The sequence below is a fragment of the Thalassophryne amazonica genome, chromosome 6 (genome assembly GCF_902500255.1).
Source record: "Thalassophryne amazonica chromosome 6, fThaAma1.1, whole genome shotgun sequence".
In the NCBI taxonomy this organism is placed as follows: Eukaryota; Metazoa; Chordata; class Actinopteri; order Batrachoidiformes; family Batrachoididae; genus Thalassophryne; species Thalassophryne amazonica.
Genome location: NC_047108.1, coordinates 20489812 through 20516895, shown reverse-complemented (window position 1 = coordinate 20516895; position 27084 = coordinate 20489812). Strand labels below are relative to the sequence as shown.

General features: G+C 47.4%; 1 protein-coding gene across 1 annotated transcript in view; it reads right to left on the bottom strand.

Moving 5' to 3' along the window:
• The window catches only part of LOC117511941 (tyrosine-protein phosphatase non-receptor type 7-like), a 174683-nt gene that overhangs the window by 88546 nt on the left and 59053 nt on the right, over window positions 1-27084 (bottom strand). The window contains exons 4-5 of the mRNA XM_034171878.1: window positions 25008-25092; window positions 24853-24929 (exon numbers count right to left, since the gene is read on the bottom strand). Of these exons, the coding sequence (XP_034027769.1) occupies window positions 24853-24929; window positions 25008-25092 (162 nt within the window). The remainder of the gene's footprint in view (window positions 1-24852; window positions 24930-25007; window positions 25093-27084) is intronic.

The following is a 27084-nucleotide window of genomic DNA, read 5'->3' as shown; positions in this document are numbered from 1 at the left end:
CACACCAAATCTTCATGGTTGAAATATTTGACTGTACTGCCTCATCAAATTGTGCCCATAAGCCATTCTTTTCGCCAGTGTTGACACTGGCTCCATCAGTTACAAATGAAGAAACACTTCTCAGCAGAGGCATTGCATCATCACCAATAGTTTTTTGGCAAGCTCTTACTACAGCATCATACACTCCACTGGCCCCTCTGGCAGTAGGCTCTTCAGCACCAAGAAAGACTAAGTCTTCTTCACCATCTTCACCAAGTTTTGCCAAAACGTAAATTTTGTCAATTTGTGTTCGGTCGACAGATCCATCACAGCGCAGTGACACTGCCAGTGACTTCTCGATTCTTTCCAAGAGGTGAGCTCTGTCAACTTTGATAATTTCTTCCAAGGACTCATGATGGGATGCAGGTGAGACATATTGAAGGTCTTCACTCAATTTGCTTCCTGTCAGATCGTGCGACTTATCATTGAATCTGAAGGCTTGTGCTTTTTTGCTCACAACTATCCACATTGGGAATGAGTATGCTGATAGGGTAAGTCGCTTGGCATCAGCATAAACGTGTCAACAAGCCTCCTATTTTGTTGGCTAATTCTTCATTAGCTTTTGAAACTGCCATTCCCATTGGTGTTTGTTCTAGTATCTCTGTTTTCAATAAACTGGAATGTCTTTTTTGGCTTACAACAGCTTGATGGAGATCAGATTCAAAATGGTTAGTGACTGTTGCTTCTCTGTACACAGCACCCTCCTCCAAAACAATATTAGGCAGTTTGCCTTTCCAGGTGTGTTTCTTTACTGTGTCCAAATCATCATGACACACATTACATCTCACAAAATGTCTGCCATTTCTATGCATGTGTGTCAGCTTATTCCAGTGTGAGTTTTCCTTTATTGTGTCTTGTTTTGAGGTAGTCGTACTTTCTTTTTCTTTGGGCTCCAGTACGACAGCAAGAATGCTCTCATTCATCATGCTCTGGTTCTGCAGCTTCTGTTAAAGCCCTTTCACTCTTTTGTAGCTCATTTTCTGCATCTTTGTTGCTGTCTGTTACTTGATTCTGCAACCATCTATTCATGAATGCTCGTTGACTATCTTTACTGGCCATGATTTGGGTACAAATTACATCAGTGGGCAAATCTGCAAGGTGAGAGAAATGGAGAGGTTTTTTTTTTTCCTTACAATTTCCAATCATGTGGAAGTCCATTTAAAATCCTCTGTTTAAATTTAATTTGTGCAGACTCACACTTAAGCAGTTAAGCTTGCTTTTGTGTGCAGGTTGCACAACTAATTAGCATAAGCCAAAACATCTTACTGATGATCTTAGCCTCAATAGCCTGGCAGATATTACAGGCCTATGGTATAATAGTCTAGCTATAATATTCATGTTTAATGTTATTCATGTAGTACTACTTACATATAGAGCCTTCAAGGCAGGTGTATGAAACAGTCAGTCATGTCCTGAAGGGCAGTGAAGGCTGAATTCTTATGGCATTGAGGACAGTTTCGTGTGAATGAGGTAATTCAGTATGTTATCATTGTGTCTTGCTGCCTGAGATGAAGAAAGGAAGTTGAGGAAAAGAAACTGCCCCCTGCAGGAGACCCTGCTACCTCTAGCTACCCCTGGTGGTAAATTAGCAACTAAAGCTACATGCCTTAGTGTAGGTGTTTCTTGGTGGTCTTTTCCTAATAAACATGTATCCCTTGTAAAAGGGTTCTGATATTTACATTATAAAACCAGCAATCATATCCAATTATGATTTATCTCTCTGGCAGAGTAGGATCAGGCTGAAGTAGGGAAGGCTGAAGGTGTACAGCCCCGGCCCCATGACAGTGACCAGTCACCAGTGTCCTCACACCTCACTATCACTGTAGGCAAAGGCCCCATCACCCTGGAAAATTCTCATTTGGTGCCAAATTTCCATAAATGTGCAGTTGTAAAAAATCCTTAAAAAAAAGCCCTGTTTTCAAGACCTTTGCCTCACAGCTGGACCGTTGTATGCTGTCAAGATAAATGACGCTTCCCTACAGCAGTGGGCAGGGAGCACAAAGACAGAAGCGCTGATTCATTGGCTGTATTTGGGTTTGTGATCATCTTTGATTCTATCAGAAGCACTGGCGGTGTTTAAACAAAAAAATCAGCTTGTTAGTAGCTGAGAGTGTACCGGAGACAATACTGAAAGTTAGCGGTTAGCTGTATAAATTTTTTTGCCGGTTTATCGGTCTAACGTTATAAAAGATAACTTTTCAGTTATCTGATAAGCGGTTATCTGAGCTAACTTTTTGGTTAGCTGTGCCCACCACTGGTCATTATCCAGGTGAAACATTGGCGGGTCAATGACTAGGTGAAACATGGGTCTGTCATTAGGTGAAACATGAGCATGCCATTGACCAGGTGAAACATGGGCATGTCATTAACCATGTGAAACATGGGCTTGTCATTAACCACGTGAAACATGGGTGTGTTATTAACCAGGTGAAACATGGGCATATCCTTGACCAGGTGAAACATGGGTGTGTAATAAACCAGGTGAAACATGGGCCTGTCATTGACTAATGTTAAACATGGGTGTGTCATTAACAACATGAAACATGGGCATGTCGTTAACCAGGTGAAATATGGGCATGTCATTGACGAGGTACAAAATGGCCATGTCATTGACAAGGTGAAACACGGACATGTCATTGACGGGTCAATGACTAGGTGAAACATGGGTCTGTCATTAGATGAAACATGGGCCTGCCATTCACCAGGTGAAATATGAGCATGTCATTAACCAGGTGAAACATGGGCATTGACCAGATGAAACATGAGTGTGTTGTTAACCGGGTGAAACATGGGCATGTTGTTAACCAGGTGAAACATGGGCGTGTCCTTGACCAGGTGAAACACAAGTGTGTCCTTGACCAGGTGAAACATGGGCATGCCATTCACCAGGTGAAACATGGGTATGCCATTCACCAGGTGAAATATGAGCATGTCATTCACCAGGTGAAATATGGGCATCCCATTAACCAGGTGAAACATGGGTGTGCCATTCACCAGGTGAAATATGAGCATGTCATTCACCAGGTGAAATATGGGCATCCCATTAACCAGGTGAAACATGGGTGTGCCATTGACCAGGTGAAACATGGGCATGCCATTAACCAGGTGACATGTGGGTGTGTCTTTGACCAGGTGAAATGTGGGTGTGTCAATAACCAGGTGAAATATGGGCATGTCTTTAACCAGGTGAAATGTGGGCATATCCTTGGCCAGGTAAAATGTGGGCACAGCCTTGGCCAGGTAAAATGTGGGCATAGCCTTGACAAGGTGAAACATGGTCATGTCTTTTGCCAGGTGAAACGTGGGCGTGTCCTTGTCACTGTGCAGGTGAAATGGAGTGTCCTTGACCTTTTCCAGTATCTGGGATCCTCCACACTGAGACGCCTGTGTTCTGGATTATGTCCACAGAAACTCACATGGACTAAATGTGGTGTCTGATGTTCCCTCAGTGTCAGTGATCCTCTTCATCTAATTCTCATTAAGTAACAATTCATTGGACACAAAGTCAATGCAGCAGGACCCAAAGATCCTCCACAGAGACCTGGCACCAAAGACATCCAGTCCTTACCTTAGGTCACCTTAGGACAAATCTGGCAACCAAACAGTAAGACAGGAAGCAACAAGACCCTAAAGACTTGGCCCTTCAGGCTCCTGTTGTTGTGTGGGCCACTGAAGAGGAGGTACTGCTGGCCCACCACCACCAGAGGGCGCCCTGCCTGGAGTGCGGGCTCCAGGCACCAGAGGACGCTGCCACCTCACAGGAGCAGCCGGGGTGACAGCTGTCACTTATCACCGACGACAGCTGTCATCAATCACCAGATCTACTGAGGTATATCAGCAAGACGGCATCTCCACCTCATTGCCGAGATATCGCTCTACTAAGGAGGTAACGATCTCAGCTGACTGTGTTGATTCTCTGACAGGAATATCTATTGCTTGTGTGTTTTGGACAGCAGATATTCTGTTTCTTTTTTCGACGAGAGGTGGAGGTGGTTTCCCACCATACGTGTTGCTGGGTGCACACGCACCCACTTCTAACTGTGTTTGTTCCTCGCCAGCAGTACCAGATCCGACACGCGGAGGCAGTGGCCACCTGGGAGTTCGGGACTTGGCGGCTCCAGTATTCCCGGGGTTCGGTGGCGGAGGAAATCGTGTGGTTCCGGTTCGACTTCGGACTGATGTCTCCTATCTTCGAGCCTGCCCACATGACATCTTGTATTTGATTTCATTCACTATTGTAATCTGTTGTTGTTGTGCATTTTCACAACAGTAAAGTGTTGTATTTGGCTTTATCCATTGTCCGTTCATTTGCGCCCCCTGTTGTGGGTCCGTGCTCCTACACTTTCCCAACACCTGTAAAGACATCAGCATCACCAAACACCTCTGACATTTGACCTCATGAATTCATAAGATCTTCCCAGGCATCTCTGAATCTCAAATACCGAGGACCCAGAGATATGAACGTCTCTGCTGAGATTAGTAAATGTCTCTGCAAGTTCAATACTTTCACTACATACAGAGACCCTTCTGATGGACGAATCCTGGAAGTCATTAAAGTCTCGATCTTAGTCTGGATCCAGGACCATCATGAACCCAGACACTCTGATTCCTCATTCAGCGTATCCATTGATTCTACAAAAATCACAGCAACACAACCCCTGACACCACCATCATTGGTCTCATCCAGGCTGGTGATGAGGCTACATACAGACAGGAGGTGGTTCCTGTGATCCACCTGGGATCTGAAGTGGACCTCCCACATAGACTCCATCAGGAAAAAGGCCCAGCAGAGGATGGACTTCCTCAGACAGCTCAGGATGTTCAACCTGCCCCAGGACCTGTTCATCATCTTCTACACATCCATCATCCAGTCTGTCCTGTGCATCTTCATCTCCGTTTGGTTTCCTCTGTCTCCAAACATGACAGACACAGACTTCAACCAACTGTCAGGTCTGCAGAAAAAACCATCAGAGCCAGCCTGCCCTCCATCTAGGATTTATACCGGTCCAGGACCAGGAAGCGAGCTGGTAACATCTCTGCAAACCCCTCTCACCCTGGACACACCCTGTTTAAACTCCTCCCCTCTGGTCCACGTTACACAGCTCTGTAGGTCAGAACAACCACACACATGAACAGTTTCTGTCCGCAGGCCATCACACTGATGAACAACTTTAACCTGACAAAAAAACTCACTCATTCCTATACCTCATGTACAACTTCAGTCTGTTTGTTTCATTCTGTTTGATTCTGTAAACATTTCCTCACCAACAAAGGAAACGAAGTCACTGCTTTAAAGAATCTGACCAAACACCCAGCGCATACAAGGACTGAATAGTGGAGGGTTGAGAACACATCCCTGATGGACAGAAGAATTCAGTGGAAAGAAGTCAGAAAGTCCAGTCCCATGCCGCTCTGCACAGGACAGACTGGATATGATATCCAGCAGCTTACTGGGGATCTAATGAGATGTCAGGATGTCCCTGAGAACAGCCCCAACAAACACTTCAGTAAGACTCAACATTGCCTGGAAAGAAGCACAGCTGATCTTCACGCTGGGGTCCACTGAGTACTTGTGGAGCGAGACTATGGTCCATGTTGACTTGTATGAAGTGAAATCAGACTGTCTTGGATGCGGAGCAGCAAGAAACTGAAACTGAATCCCACAAACAACAATCGCTGCATGCACTTTCCGCGGCACGGAGAGCAGAGTAGCAATCAAGGTCATCACCTGCTCTTTTCTAAAGTGGGAAAACAAGTCCATTTGTCAAGTCCATGGAAACGATACCAGTCTGTCAGACTGAAACAGATTAATGAACAGAACCTCCACCAGCCTCACAACACTGAGCACTGATCCAACAGAGAAACTGATTCTCCGGCCTCAGTCCGGCCTTTGACAAACTAAGGACCAGCCAGTCCTCACAAAGCTCTATGGACAAATGCACACAGACACACAGATCTGATACATCAGCACGTGACGACTGCGTGGGCAGAGGTGGAGTCAGGGACTTGTCACTTCCTCTCTCACTTCCTGTGGTTTTCCTTTTCATCAAACTCACAGAAAAAGACAACTCATATATCATCTCACACACACACACACACACACACACACACACACACACACACACACACACACACACACACACACACACACACACACAAAGAAACACATACACAGAAACACACACACGTGCACACACACACACTCACTCACACACAGACAGAAACAAAAACACAAAGAAACACAGAAGCAGACACACACACATACAGACACAGAAACACAGAGAAACACACAGAGGGAGACCCACACAAAGGAGACACACACACACACACACAGAAGGAGACACACACATGGAGATACACACAGAAGCAGACACACACACAGTGACACACACACAGTGAGACACACAAGCACACAACAGAGGGACACCAACACAAAGGGAGACACACACACGCACACGCACACACACACACACACACACACACACACACACACACACACACACACACACACACACACATGGAGATACACACAGAAGCAGACACACACACAGTGAGACACACACAGTGAGACACACAAGCACACAACAGAGGGACACCAACACAAAGGGAGACACACACACACACACACACACACACACACACACACACACACACACACACACACACACACACACACACACACACACAAGGCACACACACACAGAGGAGACACACATACAGACAGACATGCACACAAAAGCCACACACACTGTGAGACACACAAACACACACAGAGGCAGACGCACACACAGTGACACACATACACAGAGGCAAACACACAAACACACACAAAGGCAGACGCACAAGCACACATACACAGTGACATACACAAACACACACAGAGGCAAACACACAAACACACACACAGAGGCAGACACACACAGTGACACACACAAACACACAGAGGCAGACACATACACAGTGACACACACACACACACAGATGCAAACGCACAAACACACAAACTCAAACATACCTCATACTTTATAACATCAAAGAATGATTGTGTTTCAGAGATAATCAACATTGTAGACTTATTCCAATTAAGGGCAGTGGTGAGCACAGTTCCAGTAACCACTAATTATCAAAGATAATGTTTTCATTATCGGATTAGCTTTTCAGATAACCTTAAAAACCATCGGACCAATTATCTTCTGATAGGTTTTGGTCCGATCTTTTTTGATCCTATACTAATATGCTGGCAATAGCACCCAAGTCATCCAGAGGCATACAGTTTTAACTTATGGTTAAAATTTTAACCAAACTAATTTCGGACAAGTTATTTAAATTAATGTCACATCTGAAGTTTTATAAAGTGAAAATAACAGATATATGTCTTAGTTTTAAAGTAATGTGCTAATTTTGAAGGTTTTAGTGTGGACATGCTGAGCCCAGTGCATTATGGGTATTCACAGCAGAAGAAATGCATTTGAGACGCTCTGCTCAGGCTTCACAGAGACAACAGCATTAAACTCATTTTATATTGTGCCTAAAACTCTCGTGAATATATTCTCTGGGTTTATAGATGTTGTTATTGTGTTTGTTTTATGTAAAAATGCCAGAAGAAGCCTTGGTTGCTTCTCCAAAAGCCGAAAAGTCTGTTAAATTGTGATTCAGGCCGTGTGATATAACCGGCGTCAAAATGCATAGAACACTGCCATCTACTGGCGACCGGTTATATCACAGTGATGTCGACTGCAGGATTTTAAAATTATCTGTAGGTTTCCAAAACCTGAGAGGCCACACACATGGAGATAAAAAAAAATCATAGATCTGACAGGTTTAGTTGTACAGTGTGTGGTGTCAGCCACACAGTAAAAACAACACACACAAACAGATTTCACACAGGAACATTCCCAGGTCAAACACCTCGCTTTCTGATTGGCTGCATGTCACATTTAGCTCCTCACGTCCTTCTTAACACACCACACATGGCAGGAATATCTGATAAGATTATAGTGTTATGACGCCTCAGAGAGCAACTGATTGATCTGTTTTGACACCGCACCGAGCCGCTAACTGATCAGATGTTATGACGCCTCACAGAAGGACTAATTGATGCGTTATGACACCGCACCGAACATGTTTTCACTACTATTTGATTTCTTTGTGCGACTGACATCATTATTCAAGCATTCAAACAGTGATTCCTATCACCACACAACTGCAGCAACCACACACGAAAAAACTTTTGACAATTCTTGTTATTGAAAGAAACCTTGTCTCCCTAGCCACATAGAGTTGTGATGTCATAACACGTGCGCTTAGGCGCTGTCTAGCGGGATCTTGAAAAAATTTTTTTTTTTTATATACAAATGAGAAAAAATGACATATTTTACAAAAGCACATTTATTTGTAAACACCAACACATGTTACATTGATTCACTTGTGTTGGTTTTTACATAGAATGAATGAATCAACCAATCAGTATGAGCGGAGGCTTAGTTTACACATAATCCCTTTGGTGTGTTAATGTTCAAATCTTCAGAATTAGTGCATTATTTTAAAATTAACAGATATGTGTTATATATCGCTTTGTACATTTTAAGAGTTTACATTAATGTAGTTATTCTATCCGGAATAATTTTATTTATAAAGCAAAACCATAATTCATACCTGTTATCCATTTCAAGACCTCTGCCTCATCACTGGACCACTGTACCCTGGCAGGGTGAATGATGATTTTCTACAGCAGAGGGCAGAATGCACAAAGACAGAAGCTCTGGCTCATTGGCTGTTTGGGTTTGTGATCGCTGTTGGGTCTATTAAAAGCGATGGCGGTGTTTAAACTCAAAATCAGCTTCTTAGTAGCTGAGAGCATATGGGAGGCAAAATTGAAAGTTATCGGTTGTGGGTCAATCTACAGAAATTGACTTTTTTTGATAAAGCAACTCAACACAGATCTGCAACTATGTAATTGATTTTATTAACTAAAATAACAAATTTAATACAGTCCTAAATGAAATAATATGATTGGCCAAACAGTATAACATGGAATTCATGGAATTTTGCCAGCATATATATGTCATTAATTCTAGATTTTTGTCATTGGTGTAACAGTACAGAGCAAGGTTGAATACAATATTAGGTTTTCATAGCAAGGAGAAGTTCAATGCATCAAAATATTTTGTTTTGGTCCAACTCCTAATATAAGTTAAAATGAAACATGGATGGAACCCTAAAAAAGAAATCTAATCATACTTCAGGTCATATCGTCAGAACGTCTTTGCATGTGTAGCTGAAAGATTCCACCCACTGGCTGAAAGGAGGCATTGAACAAAAATGTTCTCATGTACTATTTAGCTAATAATATTGCTGATATTATCCAATGGTGGTTTTATTTGAAGTATCAGTTACTAGTCTGCAAGCTTTGGATCATACGTGTGTTACACCAATGACATACACGTTACACCAATGACCAGTTGTTACACCAATGACCAGTTGTTACACCAATGACAGGAAAATAAATATTTTAGAAATATGGTTGTTTGCATCTAAGCAAATTATGTATGGATTATATAACTTCATATATATACACATGAGTTTCCTTGTTTCAAGAATGTAGCTTACTTCAGTTTCATCAGTCCTAGAATTTAGCTCAAGAAGAATCACAAATGGGCTCCCCTTTCTCCACCTCTTGCACTGCTCTGTCCATGACCTCTAGAGGAGTGGAAGCTCTGTCTGTCTTCCTCTTATAATTTCGTGGCATGATGGTTTATTTCTGTTTTTACCCTAAAATTAGGAATGTCACACAGTTTTAGTGATAAAATATAAGAATACAATGTAAAATTACTAAAAAAAAAAATGTTTAAAATGTTCATAAGTCTGTAGTTTCTGATAGGCAAAGGCTATATGCCCAACCATTGGGCAGATAAATATAATGTCTTATCTTATTTGCCCAACCGTGATCGTGTATATGACACATTTTGTGCATCTAAACTACGTTTTTTACACCACTTTTTAAGGCTCTATTGCGGTGTATGTTTGACACATTTAGTGGCGCCATCTTTAATTACTGCGAAAACACCACAATGGATGAAAACACACAAACTTCATAAGCATTTTGAACGGAAGCCTGTTAATGACGACAAAACCATTTTTGAACAAAATGCTGCTTGTTGGCTGTAAGATGGTGTTAGTTTGACACAGTTCCCCGGGTGTGATGAGCCAAACAGGACCGCTTTAGATCACAAGCCTCCGCGGGCTGCGAACCCTCCCACAGCCGGCGAGAAAATATCTGTCTTTTTTCCCTCCCATGTTGAAACAGGAAGTGAGCATACAAGCGCACTCATTGGTCGGTTGTGGTTGGGCGTATATGCTCACAAATTTACTTTATTGACCCAATAGTTGGGCGAATAGCCACTCTCTTTCCAATATGTTTTCAGACATTTTATCGGTTTTTAGACAGTTTATCAGTTTAGCGTTAAAAAAGATAACTTTTCAGTTAGCTGATTACCAATTATCGAAGCTAACTTTTTGGTTAGCTGTGCCCACCACTGATTAAGGGTGATGTGATGCTTGTGTATTTCCAACAGCGGCGACGTGAATATTGGAAGCGTCCCAGCATGCGCCTTGAATGGAGTATAGCTGCTAACATTAAGAAATGAGGTTTCCATAAGTGTGATGTCGTGTTCTGACGACTCGTTTTCAGTGAAAACTGTTCATTTTGATGCAGTCATGGTAAAAGCAGTAGACCTGAGATGGTTTAGTGCACCTTCATGGCCACAAGTCAGAAACGCAGCCTGTTAAAAATCTAAACAAAATGCTAATGTGTTTTATATAACTGTGAAATATATATATATATCGTCCACAATTTCTTGGATAGTCACACGACTGAAAAGCCACCGAAAGCCGTCTGAATCTTCTGAATGGTGCAAGAACTGGGAATGTCCCAACATGTCCTGTGAGACTTCATCACGGAGGTGCTTTTGCTCCGCCATCAGCTTCGTGCCGATGAATTTCGCTGCAACTCTTTTCACGGCCAAATCTTCTGTCACAGTGGAATGTGCTGAAAAAGTGCTGATGTCCACCTCTTCCACAATTTCTCGGATAGTCACACGATGGTCTCACATCACGACAGCATTCACTTTGGAATGATCCGGTCATTTCAGCGTGTTGATGGCCGACCGGAGCATGGCTCGCTCTCCACCGTTGTGCAGACGTCTTTAAACCGGTTGTACCACTCCTTAATCTGTGTGATGCCCATAGCATTGTCACCGAAAACCGTCTGAATAATCCGAATGGTTTCCACCTGGCTGTCGCTCAGTTTCTGACAAAATTTGATGCGGCGCTATTCCAGTCGTTCCGCCATTTCCTTGCAAAGAAAAAATGACGAGAGACAACACCCATCCTCACACAAAGGCTGCTTACAAGCAAATGATGCAACCGACATGTTGTGTGGGCCGCTGAAGAGGAGGTACTGCTGGCCCACCACCACCAGAGGGAGCCCTGCCTGGAGTGCGGGCTCCAGGCACCAGAGGGCGCCGCCGCCTCACAGGAGCAGCCTCGGTAACAGCTGTCACCCATCACCTGAGACAGCTGACGGCAATCATCAGTGGGGTATATCAGCAGGACGGCATCTCCACCTCATCGCCGAGATATCGTTTCTACCGGAGAGGTAACATATCGAAGCAAACAGAGTACATATTGTTGGACTGAGCTAGTTTATTGGATTACTGTTCCAACGAGAGGTGGAGGTACCTTTCCTGCTGTTCGGAGTTCTGGGTGCAAACGCGCCCCCATCTAACTGTTCTTTGTTCCTCGCCAGCAGTACCAGGTCCGACACGTGGAGGCAGTGGCCACCTGGGAGTTCGGGACTTGGCGGCTCCAGTATTCCCGGGGTCCTGTGGCGGAGGAAGCCGTGTGGTTCCGGTCTTACCTTGGAGAGGCGTCTCCTATCTTCGAGCCTGCCCACACGACACTTTTGTGAATTGACTGTTGTCCATTTCTGTAATTGGTTGTATTCGTTGTGCACATTCACAACAGTAAAGCGTTGTTATTTTGACTTGCTCCATTGTCCGTTCATTTGCGCCCCCTGTTGTGGGTCCGTGTTCCTACACTTTCCCAACAGGATATCTCGGCCATCATCATGGATCCCGAGGGGCGTCAACCGGCTGTTGAACGGCCAATGGAAGAACAAGGCGCACAGGCGTCCGCAGGAGGGGTAATCGGTGAGTTGCAGCGGATCCTCACCGCTTTCACGACTCGGTTAGATTTGATGGCCGAGCAGAACGTCCTCCTGAACCGCAGGGTGGAGGCTCTCGCCGCGCAGGTGGAAGCGCGCCCTCCGGGCGCCGCTGCGGCTCTCCCTCCCGTAGACCCTGTGCGTGACAGCGACGTTCCACTGGTTGTCCAACGACCCCTCCCACCTTCCCCTGAAGCATACATAAGCCCTCCAGAGCCGTACGGAGGCCGTGTGGAGACGTGCGCGGATTTCCTTATGCAGTGTTCGCTCGTCTTCGCACAGCGTCCCGTCATGTACGCGACCGACGCTAGCAAAGTAGCTTATGTGATAAATCTGCTTCGTGGTGAGGCACGCGCTTGGGCTACAGCGCTCTGGGAGCAAAGTTCACGGCTCCTTCTGACATATGATGGGTTTGTGAGGGAGCTCAGAACGGTGTTCGATCACCCTAATAGAGGAGAGACCGCTTCAGCCGTGCTGCTGTCAATGAGACAGGGGCGCCGGAGCGCAGCTGCCTATGCAGTCGACTTCCGCATCGCGGCTGCGAGGTCCGGCTGGAATAGCACCGCCCTCCGCGCCGCCTTCGTAAACGGACTGTTGTTGGTCCTCAAGGAGCACCTGGTGGCTAAGGACGAACCACGGGATTTAGATGGGCTTATCGATCTTGTCATACGATTAGACAATCGGTTAAATGAGCGCCGTCAGGAACGAGACGAAGGGCGTGGCCAGGCACGCGTCGTCCCTCTCCCTTCCGGTTCCGACCGCGTTCCGCCCTCCCCACGCTCCACGGCCCCTGCGCTCCGTGCGATCACAGCCCCCCCTGCTGACGAAGCTATGGACACGAGTAGGGCAACATTTAGGGCACCGGTCACACAAAGGAGGCTGGCCCGCGGAGCGTGTTTTGTTTGTGGCTCGATTGAGCATCAGGTAAGAGACTGCCCCAAGCGGTCAAACACCAACGCCCGCCCCTAGAAACTGGGCTGGGGGGGGCCGAGACGTTCACGTGGGACACACCCACATCGCCACACGACTCCCAGTTACAATCCTTTATGAGGATTTAACCCTGAAGGCCCCAGCATTGGTGGACACGGGCTCAGAAGGGAATTTGCTAGACAGCAAATGGGCCAGGGAGATAGGGTTCCCTCTGGTGGCACTTACCTCGCCTGTGCAGGTACGGGCGCTAGATGGCTCCCTACTCCCTCCAATCACTCACAAGACACCACCAGTAACTCTGGTGGTGTCGGGGAATCACCGGGAGGAGATCGAGTTTTTTTGTGACTCCGGCCACCTCCCGTGTGATTTTAGGTTTTCCCTGGATGTTAAAACACAATCCCCAGATCGATTGGCCGTCCGGGGTAGTGGTTCAGTGGAGCGAGACCTGCCATCGGGTATGTTTAGGTTCCTCAGTTCCTCCCGGTTCCCAGGCCAGGGAGGAGGTCAGAGCCCCGCCCAATCTAGGGACGGTGCCGGTGCAGTACCATGACCTTGCGGAGGTGTTCAGCAAGGATCTGGCACTCACCCTTCCCCCGCACCGCCCGTATGATTGTGCCATTGATTTGGTTCCAGGCGTTGAGTTCCCGTCCAGCAGGCTGTACAACCTCTCACGACCTGAACGCGAATCAATGGAGACCTACATCCGGGACTCTTTGGCTGCCGGGTTGATCCGGAATTCCACCTCCCCGATGGGTGCGGGTTTCTTTTTTGTGGGGAAAAAGGATGGCGGATTACGTCCATGCATCGATTACAGGGGGCTGAACGAAATCACGGTTCGTAACCGATACCCCTTACCCTTGTTGGATTCGGTGTTCACGCCCCTGCATGGAGCCAAGATATTCACCAAGCTTGATCTTAGGAATGCGTATCACCTGGTTCGGATCCGGAAGGGAGACGAGTGGAAGACGGCATTTAACACCCCGTTAGGTCATTTTGAGTACCTGGTCATGCCGTTCGGTCTTACAAATGCTCCCGCGACGTTCCAAGCATTGGTTAATGATGTCTTGCGGGACTTCCTGCACCGATTCGTCTTCGTATATTTAGACGACATACTCATCTTTTCTCCGGATCCTGAGACTCATGTCCGACATGTACGTCAGGTCCTGCAGCGGTTATTGGAGAACCGGCTGTTTGTTAAGGGCGAGAAGTGTGAGTTTCACCGCACATCTTTGTCCTTCCTGGGGTTCATCATCTCCCCCAACTCCGTCGCTCCTGATCCGACCAAGGTTGCAGCGGTGAGAGACTGGCCCCAACCCACAAGCCGTAGGAAGCTGCAACAGTTCCTCGGCTTTGCGAATTCCTACAGGAGGTTCATTAAGGGCTACAGTCAGGTTGTTAGCCCCCTGACAGCCCTGACCTCACCAAAAGTCCCCTTCACCTGGTCGGATCGTTGCGAGGCCGCGTTCAAGGAGTTGAAACGGCGCTTCTCGTCTGCACCCGTTCTGGTGCAGCCCGATCCTAGTCGCCAGTTAGTGGTTGAAGTGGACGCCTCGGACTCAGGGATAGGAGCTGTGCTGTCCCAGAGCGGGAAGACCGATAAGGTCCTTCATCCGTGTGCCTATTTTTCCCGCAGGTTGACCCCGGCTGAACAGAACTATGACGTCGGCAACCGAGAACTCCTTGCGGTGAAAGAGGCTCTTGAAGAGTGGAGACACCTGTTGGAGGGAACGTTCGTGCCATTTACACTTTTCACTGACCACCGGAACCTGGAATATATCAGGACCGCCAAGCGGCTGAATCCCAGGCAAGCCCGCTGGTCACTGTTCTTCGGTCGTTTTGACTTCCGCATCACCTACCGGCCCGGGACCAAGAACCAGAAATCGGATGCCTTGTCCCGGGTACACGAAGACGAGGTCAAAGCGGAGTTGTCGGATCCACCGGAACCCATCATCCCGGAGTCCACTATCGTGGCCACCCTCACCTGGGACGTAGAGAGAACCGTCCGGGAGGCCCTGGCATGAAGCCCGGACCCCGGGACTGGACCAAAGAACAGACTGTACGTCCCACCAGAGGCAAGGGCTGCAGTCCTGGACTTCTGTCACGGCTCTAAGCTCTCCTGTCATCCAGGGGTGCGAAGAACCGTGGCAGTTGTCCGGCAGCGCTTCTGGTGGGCGTCCCTGGAGGCCGACGTCCGGGACTATATCCAGGCCTGTACCACCTGCGCCAGGGGCAAGGCCGACCATCGCAAGGCTCCGGGACTGCTACAGCCGCTGCCCGTGCCTCATCGCCCCTGGTCCCAAATCGGCCTGGATTTTGTCATGGGCCTCCCGCCGTCCCAGGGAAACACCGTGATCCTCACGATAGTGGACCGATTCTCCAAGGCGGCCCACTTCGTGGCCCTCCCGAAGCTCCCAACGGCCCAGGAGACAGCGGACCTCCTGGTCCACCATGTCGTCCGCCTGCATGGGATACCATCAGACATCGTCTCCGATCGCGGTCCCCAGTTCTCCTCGCATGTCTGGAGGAGCTTTTGCCGGGAACTGGGGGCCACGGTCAGTCTCTCGTCCGGGTATCACCCCCAGACCAACGGGCAACCAGAGCGGGCCAATCAAGAAATGGAGCAAACACTGCGTTGTGTGACAGCCGCGCACCCGGCGGCCTGGAGTACTCATCTGGCCTGGATCGAGTACGCCCACAACAGTCAAGTGTCATCAGCCACCGGCCTCTCCCCCTTTGAGGTGTGTTTGGGGTATCAGCCCCCATTGTTCCCGGTGGTTGAGGGAGAGGTCGGTGTGCCCTCGGTCCAGGCCCACCTGTGGAAGTGCCGTCGGGTGTGGCGTGCCGCCCGTTCTTCTTTGTTGAGTGCCCGGATGAGGGCGAAGACCCATGCAGACCGGCGGCGGACCCCGGCCCCTACGTATCGCCCCGGGCAGGAAGTGTGGTTGTCCACAAAGGACATCCCGCTACAAGTGGCCTCCCCAAAACTACAGGACAGGTACATAGGACCGTTTAAAATCCTCAAGGTCATCAATCCCGCCGCAGTGAGGCTTCAGCTTCCAGCCTCACTGCGGATCCATCCAGTTTTTCATGTGTCGAAGCTCAAGCCCCATCACACCTCGCCCCTCTGTACACCCGGTCCGGCACCACCTCCTGCCCGGATCATCGATGGCGAGCCGGCTTGGACAGTGCGCCGGTGGACGTCCGACGGATGGGCCGGGGCTTTCAATATCTGGTGGACTGGGAGGGGTATGGTCCCGAAGAACGCTCCTGGGTGAAGAAGAGCTTCATCCTGGATCCGGCCCTCCTGGCCGACTTCTACCGTCGCCACCCGGACAAGCCCGGTCGGGCGCCAGGAGGCGCCCGTTGAGGGGGGGGTCCTGTTGTGTGGGCCGCTGAAGAGGAGGTACTGCTGGCCCACCACCACCAGAGGGAGCCCTGCCTGGAGTGCGGGCTCCAGGCACCAGAGGGCGCCGCCGCCTCACAGGAGCAGCCTCGGTAACAGCTGTCACCCATCACCTGAGACAGCTGACGGCAATCATCAGTGGGGTATATCAGCAGGACGGCATCTCCACCTCATCGCCGAGATATCGTTTCTACCGGAGAGGTAACATATCGAAGCAAACAGAGTACATATTGTTGGACTGAGCTAGTTTATTGGATTACTGTTCCAACGAGAGGTGGAGGTACCTTTCCTGCTGTTCGGAGTTCTGGGTGCAAACGCGCCCCCATCTAATTGTTCTTTGTTCTTCGCCAGCAGTACCAGGTCCGACACGCGGAGGCAGTGGCCACCTGGGAGTTCGGGACTTGGCGGCTCCAGTATTCCCGGGGTCCTGTGGCGGAGGAAGCCGTGTGGTTCCGGTCCTACCTTGGAGAGGCGTCTCCTATCTTCGAGCCTGCCCACACGACACTTATGTGAATTGACTGTTGTCCATTTCTGTAATTGGTTGTATTCGTTGTGCACATTCACAACAGTAAAGCGTTGTTATTTTGACTTGCTCCATTGTCCGTTCATTTGCGCCCCCTGTTGTGGGTCCGTGTTCCTACACTTTCCCAACAGGACAGGCATGAAAAAAATCACGCATGCGCACGAAGGTTCAAGGTTGGCTCATGCAAGCACACGTGATTCAAATCCATGAGGTTTTTGAAAAAAATAAAAAGGTTGGATACTTTTCTAACAGACCTCGTGTGTATATATATATATATATATATATATATATATATATCGTCCACAATTTCTCGGATAGTCACACGACTGAAAAGCCACTGAAAGCCGTCTGAATCTTCTGAATGGTGCAAGAGCTGGGCATGTCCCAACATGTCCTGTGAGACTTCATCACGGAGGTGCTTTTGCTCCGCCATCAGCTTCGTGCCGATGAATTTCATTGCAACTCTTTTCATGGCCAAATCTTCTGTCACAGTGGAATGTGCCGAAAAAGTGCTGATGTCCACCTCTTCCACAATTTCTTGGATAGTCACACGATGGTCCCACATCATGACAGCATTCACTTTGGAATGATCCGGTCATTTCAGTGTGTTGATGGCCGACCGGAGCGTGGCTCGCTCTCCACCGTTGTGCAGATGTCTTTAAACCGGTTGTACCACTCCTTAATCTGTGTGATGCCCATAGCATCGACTCCTCTCATTGCCACTGACTCCTCTCATCGTCCTGACTCCTCTCATCATCACTGGTACTCTCATTATCACTGACTCCTCTCATCATCACTGACTCCTCTCATCATCACTGATACTCTCATCATCACTGACTCCTCTCATCATTACTGATACTCTCATTGCGACTGACTCCTCTCATCGTCCTGACTCCTCTCTGCTCATCATCACTGACTCCTCTCATCATCAATGATTCCTCTGACTCCTCTCATCGTCATTTAGTCCTCTCATCATCACTAACTCCTCTTATCATCACAGACTCCAATCATCTTCCCCGATACTCTCATTGTCACTGACTCCTCTCATCGCCACTGACTCCTCTCATCATCACTGACTCATCTCATCGTCACTAACCCCTCTCATCATCACTGACTCATCTCATTATCACTGATACTCTCCTCATCACTGTCTCCTCTCATTGTCACTGATACTCTCATCGTCATTGACTCCTCTCATCATCACTGACTCATCTCATCATCACTGACCCCTCGCATCATCAATGATTCCTCTCATTATCACTTACTCCTCTCATTATCACTGATAGTCTCATCGTCATTGATTCTCTTATCGTCATTGACTCCTCTCATCGTCACTGATTGCTCTCATCATCACTGACTCCTCTCATCTCAACTGACTCCTCTCATCGCCACTGACTCCTCTCATCATCCTGACTCCTCTCATCATCAATGACTCCTCTCATTGTCACTTAGTCCTCTCATCATCAATGATTCCTCTCATTATCACTGACTCCTCTCATCGTCACTGACTGCTCTCATTATCACTGACTCCTCTCATCGTCCTGACTCCTCTCTGCTCATCATCACTGACTCCTCTCATCATCAATGATTCCTCTGACTCCTCTCATCGTCATTTAGTCCTTTCATCATCACTAACTCCTCTTATCCTCACAGACTCCAATCATCTTCCCAGATACTCTCATTGTCACTGATACTCTCATCGTCATTGACTCCTCTCATCATCACTGACTCATCTCATCTTCACTGACTCCTCTCATCATCACTGATACTCACATCGCCACTGACTCCTCACATCACCACTGACACCTCTCATCGCCAATGACTCCTCTCATCATCACTGACTCCTCTCATCATCAATGATTCCTCTGACTCCGCTCATCGTCATTTATTCCTCTCATCATCATTATCACTGATACTCTCATCATCACTGATTCTCTTATCATCACTGACTGCTCTCATTATCACTGACTCCTCACATCACCACTGACTCCTCTCATCATCACTGACTCATCTCATTATCACTGATACTCTCCTCATCACTGTCTCCTCTCATTGTCACTGATACTCTCATCGTCACTGACTCCTCTCATCATCACTGACTCATCTCATCATCAATGACCCCTCTCCTCCTCAATGATTCCTCTCATTATCACTTACTCCTCTCATTATCACTGATACTCTCATCGTCACTGATTTTCTTATCGTCATTGACTCCTCTCATCGTCACTGATTGCTCTCATCATCACTGACTCCTCTCATCTCAACTGACTCCTCTCATCGCCACTGGCTCCTCTCATTGCCACTGACTCCTCTCATTGCCACTGACTCCTCTCAGTTAGAGGTAGTGTTACTGTACAAAACACAGTGAGAATGACTGGTCAAGTATGACGTCAACCATGCTAGGGCAGTCTGAGTAATCCCAAAATGATTTTCCAGCCACATTGCGCACGTCATGACACAGCTTCTATGAGGAGTACAAAGATGGCTGGCTCGAAAGTCCGCAGAGTTAACTTTTCAGCAAAAAAAGAGTAAGTTTTTATCTCATATCATTCAAAAGTTATTTATAATTTAGTAAAGCTTGGTCTTAGCTGTCATATACGACGGCGTCGGCCCCAGAGGGCTAATATTAACTGATACTCTCATCATCACTGACTTCTCTCATCACCACTGACCCCTCTCATCGCCACTGACTCCTCTCATTGCCATTGACTCCTCTCATCATCACTGACCCCTCTCATCATCAATGATTCCTCTCATTATCACTTACTCCTCTCATCATCAATGATTCCTCTCATTATCACTGATGCTCTCATCATCACTGATTGCTCTTATCATCACTGACTCCTCTCATCTCAACTGACTCCTCTCATCGCCACTGACTCCTCTCATCATCTTGACTCCTCTCATCGTCCTGACTCATCTCATCGTCACTGACTCCTCTCATCATCACTGATACTCACATCGCCACTGACTCCTCACACCACCACTGACACCTCTCATCGCCAATGACTCCTCTCATCATCACTGACTCATCTCATCATCAAAGATTCCTCTGACTCCTCATCGTCATTTATTCCTCTCATCATCATTATCACTGATACTCTCATCATCACTGATTCTCTTATCACCACTGACTCCTCTCATTGTTACTGACTGCTCTCATCATCACTGACTCCTCTCATCATCACTGACTCATCTCATTATCACTGATACTCTCCTCATCACTGTCTCCTCTCATTGTCACTGATACTCTCATCGTCACTGACTACTCTCATCATCACTGACTCATCTCATCATCACTGACCCCTCTCATCATCAATGATTCCTCTCATTATCACTTACTCCTCTCATTATCACTGATACTCTCATCGTCACTGATTCTCTTATCGTCACTGACTCCTCTCATCATCACTGATTGCTCTCATCATCACTGATCCTCTCATCTCAACTGACTCCTCTCATCGCCACTGACTCCTCTCATCATCCTGACTCCTCTCATCATCACTGACTCCTCTCATTATCACTTAGTCCTCTCATCATCACTGACTCCTCTCATTTTCACTGATACTCTCATCATCACTGCCTCCTCTCATCATCACTGATACTCTCATCACCACTGACTCCTCTCATTGCCACTGACTCCTCTCATTGCCACTGACTCCTCTCAGTTAGATGTAGTGTTACTGTACAAAACACAGTGAGAATGACTGGTCAAGTATGATGTCAACCATGCTAGGGCAGTCTGAGTAATCCCAAAATGATTTTCCAGCCACATTGGGCACGTCATCACACAGCTTCTATGAGGAGTACAAAGATGGCTGGCTCAAAAGTCCGCAGAGTTAACTTTTCAGCAAAAAAAAAGAGTACGTTTCTATCTCATATCATTCAAAAGTCATCGCCATTGACGCCTCTCATCATCATAGACTCCTCTCATCATCAATGATTCCTCTCATTATCACTGATACTCTCATTGTCACTGATTGCTCTCATCACTGACTCCTCTCATCTCAACTGACTCCTCTCATTGACACTGACTCCTCTCATCATCACTGACTCCTCTCATCATCACTGACTCCTCTCATCATCCTGACTCCTCTCATCATCACTGACTCCTCTCATTGTCACTTAGTCCTCTCATCATCACTGACTCCTCTCATTATCACTGATACTCTCATCATCACTGCCTCCTCTCATCATCACTGATACTCTCATCATCACTGACTCCTCTCATCGTCACTTAGTCCTCTCATCATCACTGACTCCTCTCATTATCACCGATACTCTCATCATCACTGACTCCTCTCATCATCACTCATACTCTCAACAGTGCAGTCATAAGATGTGAGGCTGCCAGTATAAGGGGGCAGGGTGTTACCACAGAGCTCTGTGGGTGTGGCTCATAGACTAACGCGTTCCATTCACTCGTTCCCAGCCATAACCAGCAGCAGGATGCTCTTGCAGGTTGTAATGTAGCTGTCAGTGTGTGAGGTTGTCTGTCCTTCCATATGAAGATGCAAAGAGTCGTCATCAGGTGAGAGACAGATTGTTCTCTGATTGTTCCGTTTGTGCTGTTCGGCAACTCTGGCCTGCCCACAGCTCACATCTGCACTCTCAGCATAGATGATGGAACAGAGGACACACAGCTTCATATCTCACCCACTCATCCCAGGAGCTCTATGACTTCAGAATTCACCTTCTTCTTCCTTTGTCCATAAAACCCTGAGGTGTGGTCTGGCCCCTCAGGGGTATCATCATGCCTCCTGATATCTGCAACCTCTTTCCAGAGCACAGCAGCTGATTAACACATGTTTGCGTTTAATCAGCAGGTCACCGCTGACATCAGCTGCTTGGACAGACACAGCTGAGTCCTCGCTGTCTAGTACAACAGATCCAGTATACTTCCTGGCTCTCACCTTTGCACAGGCAAACAGAAGCACTGTATCTGCTTGTGGCTGTCTGAAGACAGAGTCTCCATTAGCCGGCACTCAGGTCGGTTGACTTTTCTCCCTCGGAGTATATGACATCACCCTGCACCTGACCCACTCATCTTTTCAGCTGTTCCTTTACATGTTTCTGTAGTCTGGCCTGGCTTCTGGAATTAATCATGAGTTGGTTGAACTCAGCAGCATCTGGGAACCTTTCTTTCGGGCTTGGGGAAAACATTTGGGCTTGGATGTTTTGCTGCCCGACGATCGTCCTCATCATCCTTAATGCTGAAGGGAAGGTTGTATGTGTCAATGACAAGGATGGCATGAGAAGATCACAGCACAGATTTTATACAAGTAGTCACCCCAGTGGTACTCCCAACCGTCCCACTTCTGAAATTCACAGTCTTCATTCTCATATTCACAATGCTAATGTGGTCTCTTGGTTTTTCACTTCCTGGGTCTATCTTAAACGTGGCTGTGGGGCTGGGAGTGAGGAATTACTGTATAAGACAACTTTCGAAATATTTTATGCTGTTGAGAAGCATTAAATTATTTTCTGGTTCATAATGAAATGATGGGACCAACTGATCAATAGAATTCAGGTCACTAATGGAAAACATGAACCACAAACCTTGATCTTTCTGGCCTTTGAGGTGACCTCTGCGTAGCCTGCTTGTAATTTTCTGTCCTTACCTGAACTATGTATGAGCAGATGTTTCATTTGAGCTCTACGTCGATTTTGAAAAATTGACATTTAAAGATCTTCTTGACCCAAATACTTCCAAAAACCATGTGTTATGCAGCACTGTGGCTAAACCATTAAAAAGATCATTTCCAGCGTGGCTGATGGCAGCCATTTTGGCTTTAGGGCTCTCACAAAATTTCCCCCATTTTTGCGAGGAGCACCCAAGGTCAATTTTTTATTTAACCTTTGTAGATAACAAATCCAGTGAGAAACGAACTTTTGCTCTCTACGGTCACGAAACTGCTATAGATGACCCAACTACCTGTTCTGGCGGCAGAGTCCGTTCCACATTCCACGTCCATTTCATAAACTATGCAGTCGTCAAATCCAGCTCATGATGTCATAGCCCCCACCCACACCTCAGACAGAGAGGCAAAAAGAAGAATCATTCAGCCAGAAAAACTACACCTAAAGTATAATTTATTAGCATTAAATCAACAGGAAAGCAATGAAAATACTAAAGCGAACACAGACCACTAGCCCTAAGCTTCACTAAGAGTATGTGAATAATTTTATTTGTTATTAGCAGAACCTTAAAATCTGATCTCACTGGGACGGGAAGCCAGTGAAGAGATGCAAAAATGGGTGTAATGTGGTCAAACTTTGTGCTTCCAGTCAAAAGTGTGGCAGCAGCATGTTGAACCAATTGAAGACCCCTAATGCTGGACTGTGGTAAACTAGAAAATAGAATATTGCAGTAGTCCAATCTAGACGAAACAAACACATGAATCAGGGTCTCAGCATCAGCCATAGACAGGATGGGATGAATCTTCACTGTATTTCACAGGTTGAAGAAAGCAGTACTTGTATTATCTATAATGTGGAGGTCAAAGGACAACACAGGATCAAAAATTACCCCAAGGTTCCTCACTTTGTCAGTGTGATGTATGACACACGAGCCTCAGCTAAGCTTTAGCTGGTCGAAGTGATGCCGATGTCTCACTGGACCAAGAACCATCATTTCAGTCTTATCAGAGTTTAAAAGGCCTCTCACATGCCTGGAAGCTCCTCACCATCTCACCATGTCATTTAGGTACTTCAGACTTTTTTCAGTAAAATGGTTCTAGGGAGCATTAGCATGGCTAAAACCCGTCAGCCCCGACCAGGGGCCTCTTGACCCCCACCACCACCATTTTAAACATACAAAACACACGTACAATAAAGTTAAAACAGCACATAAACATGTCACAGCACCACTATATATAAAAAGTCAGCTTAATATTGTTGTTGTTGTTGTTTTTGCTAAATTTAAATAGTTTGGGCACTACACATTATTTACTTTGAAATCCGAGACACATTTTCGGTCTATTGACTCAGTCGTACATCCAGGCGCTCCGTCTGTGAGGTTTTAGCAACGTGCTTAGCAACAATGGCGACTCATCTGACACAGAAGCAAACCGGAAGTGATGTTCCGCGACCAAATCTTTTTTTTTTTTTTTTTTTGCTGCGACCAAATCAATTGTTCCCCAATGCTATTTTAGATCACATTATGTGACCTTCTGTTCTAGGGGTCCTGAAGGTGGATGAGCGGACACTGATCTGATGCGGACACGAACCGGAAGTGATGTCACTGCGGTCAGGTCCTCATGGCGGATGAGGTGGCTGGCCCAGTTGGATGTACGAGGTCTGTTAGAAAACTATCCGACCTTTTTATTTTAATCTGCATGATGCCCATAAGATCTTCACCGAAAGCCATCTGAATTTTCCGAATGGTTTCCACCTGGCTGTCTCTCACAGTTTCTGAAAAAATTTTGATGCAGCAAAGCGGCAGTCGCTCAGCCATTTTCCTGACAATGAAAATCCGCCGAGGGGGCTGGACCACTCCTCCCACAAAGCGTGCTCACAGGCGAATGACGCAACCAACAGGCGTGAAAAAACTCACGCATGCGCATGAAGGTTCAAGCTTGGCTGATGCAATCACACGTGATTCAAATCCATATAGTTTTTGCAAAAAATAAAAAGGTCGGATAGTTTTCTAACAGACCTCGTATTTATTTATTTATTTATTTAGGCCTCACACAATGTCCGATATAAATATTGAAGAATCTGTTGTGATCTGACCCGGATGTAGTTGGCATTAATGTAGTCATCTTGCCTGGGCTCCTCCAGGTTCGTCAGGACCACCCGGGTGTCAGGGTCTAAAAAACAGAGAACAACCTGGTTAAAGTAAGCGAGTGCGTGTGAGACGTGTGCAGGGAGGGCGGCGGCTTACTGACTGGGCAGGATGGTTTTGTAGCGATCTTTGATCATGTGACCTGGAACGTCAAGTTCTTCATCGCTCACAATGTTCGGGGGAATTTTCTGTGAAGAAAAAATGTTTTGTGTGGATTTGTTTGTTTTTTCTTTGTCTCTTTGTTTTACAGTTTTTTGCAATCGCTTCAACGCTAACCTCAGAGGTTTGTGCTCAATTTTCAAAACATTAGAAACAACACTTATAACGGTCAGCACTTGTAACACGGCCCAACCATGTGTTCAAATCCTTGCATTGTGTGTTCACTGTTATGTGGGCCGCCCGAAGAGAAGGTACTGCTGGCCAACGCCAGAGGGTGCCCTGCCTGTAGTTGGGTTTCAGGCACCAGAGGGCGTAGTCACCACCCAGGAGCCAGGACTACCAGCTGTCAGAAATCTCTCATCATCATCTGCCGAGATATCAGTTTACCACTCAGGTAATCTCTCAGCCGTTTGACTGTGCCGTACACACGTGATCTTTTTTCTGAGTGTTTGCAGGAGATCCTGGTGACTACTGTGTTTTTGTGTCGGAGGTGGAGATTCTCCCACAAAAGGAACTAAACTGAATTGCTGATTGTTCTGCTGGGTGTGCACACACCCACCATTAACCTGTCTTCTGTTCCTGCCAGCAGTACCGGATCTGACAGCTGAAGTAGAGGCCACCTGGGGACTCGGGACTTGGCGGCTTCGGTTTGCTGCAGGTCTTCGTTGGCGGCGGAACCTTGTGGGCCCCGGCTCTTCTCTGGATAGGCGTCTCCTACCCTCGGACCTGCCCACACGTCACCTGTTGACATTTGTAATTGACTGTCTAAAAATAGTATTCGACCTGTTGTGCACATTTGCCACAATAAATTGTATTTATTCGACTACCCATTGACCGTTCATTTGCGCCCCCTGTTGTGGGTCCGTGTCATTACACTTCCCCAACAGGATACCTTGGCCAACGTCATGGATCCCGAGGGGCGTCAACCACCAGTTGAACAGCCAGTGGAAGAGCAGGGTGCACAGGCGTCTGCAGGAGGCGTGATTGGTGAGTTGCAGCAAATCCTCACCGCCTTTACTGCTCGGTTGGATCTAATGACCGAGCAGAACGTCATCCTCAATCGTAGAATGGAGGCTCTCACCGCGCAGGTGGAAGCGTGCTCAGGGCGCTGCTGCAGCTCCTCCTCCTGTTGACCCGGTGTCGAATATAGACATTCCACTGGTCATTCAACGACCCCACCCACCATCCCCTGAAGCATACACAAGTCCCCCAGAGCCGTACGGGGGTTGTGTGGAGACGTGCGCGGACTTTTTAATGCAGTGTTCGCTCGTCTTTTCACAGCGTCCCGTGATGTACGAGTCGGACGCCAGCAGGGTGGCTTATGTAATTAATTTGCTTCGAGGTGAGGCACGCGCCTGGGCTATGGCGCTCTGGGAGCAGAATTCACGGCTCCTTACCTCTTATACTGGGTTTGTGAGGGAGTTCAGAACAGTCTTTGATCACCCAAACAGAGGCGAGACTGCTTCTACGACACTGCTGTCAATGAGACAGGGGCGTCGGAGTGCAGCTGAGTATGCGGTCGACTTCCGCATAGCAGCTGCGAGGTCTGGCTGGAATACCGCTGCACTCCGCGCCGCCTTCGTAAACGGACTGTCATCAGTCCTGAAGGAGCATCTGGTGGCTAAGGATGAGCCGCGGGATTTAGATGGGCTTATAGATCTGGTTATACGGTTAGACAACCGATTGGAAGAACGTCGACGGGAGCGAGATGAAGGACGTGGCCGGGCACGCCCCTCTCCCTTCCCGTTCTGAAGCAGCCCCGCCTTCCCCATGCTCCAGAGCCCGAGTGCTCCGTGTGACAACAGCTCCCCCTGCTGACGAAGCTATGGACACGAGCAGGGCCAAAATAAAATTAGACAACAGACAGAGGAGGCTGGCCCGCGGAGAGTGCTTTTTCTGCGGCTCTAACGAGCATCTGCAGAAACAATGCCCCAAGCGGTCAAACACCAACGCTCACCCTTAGAAACTGGGCTAAGGGTGGGCCATAACACACACGCGGGTACTGCACGAAAATCCGCACG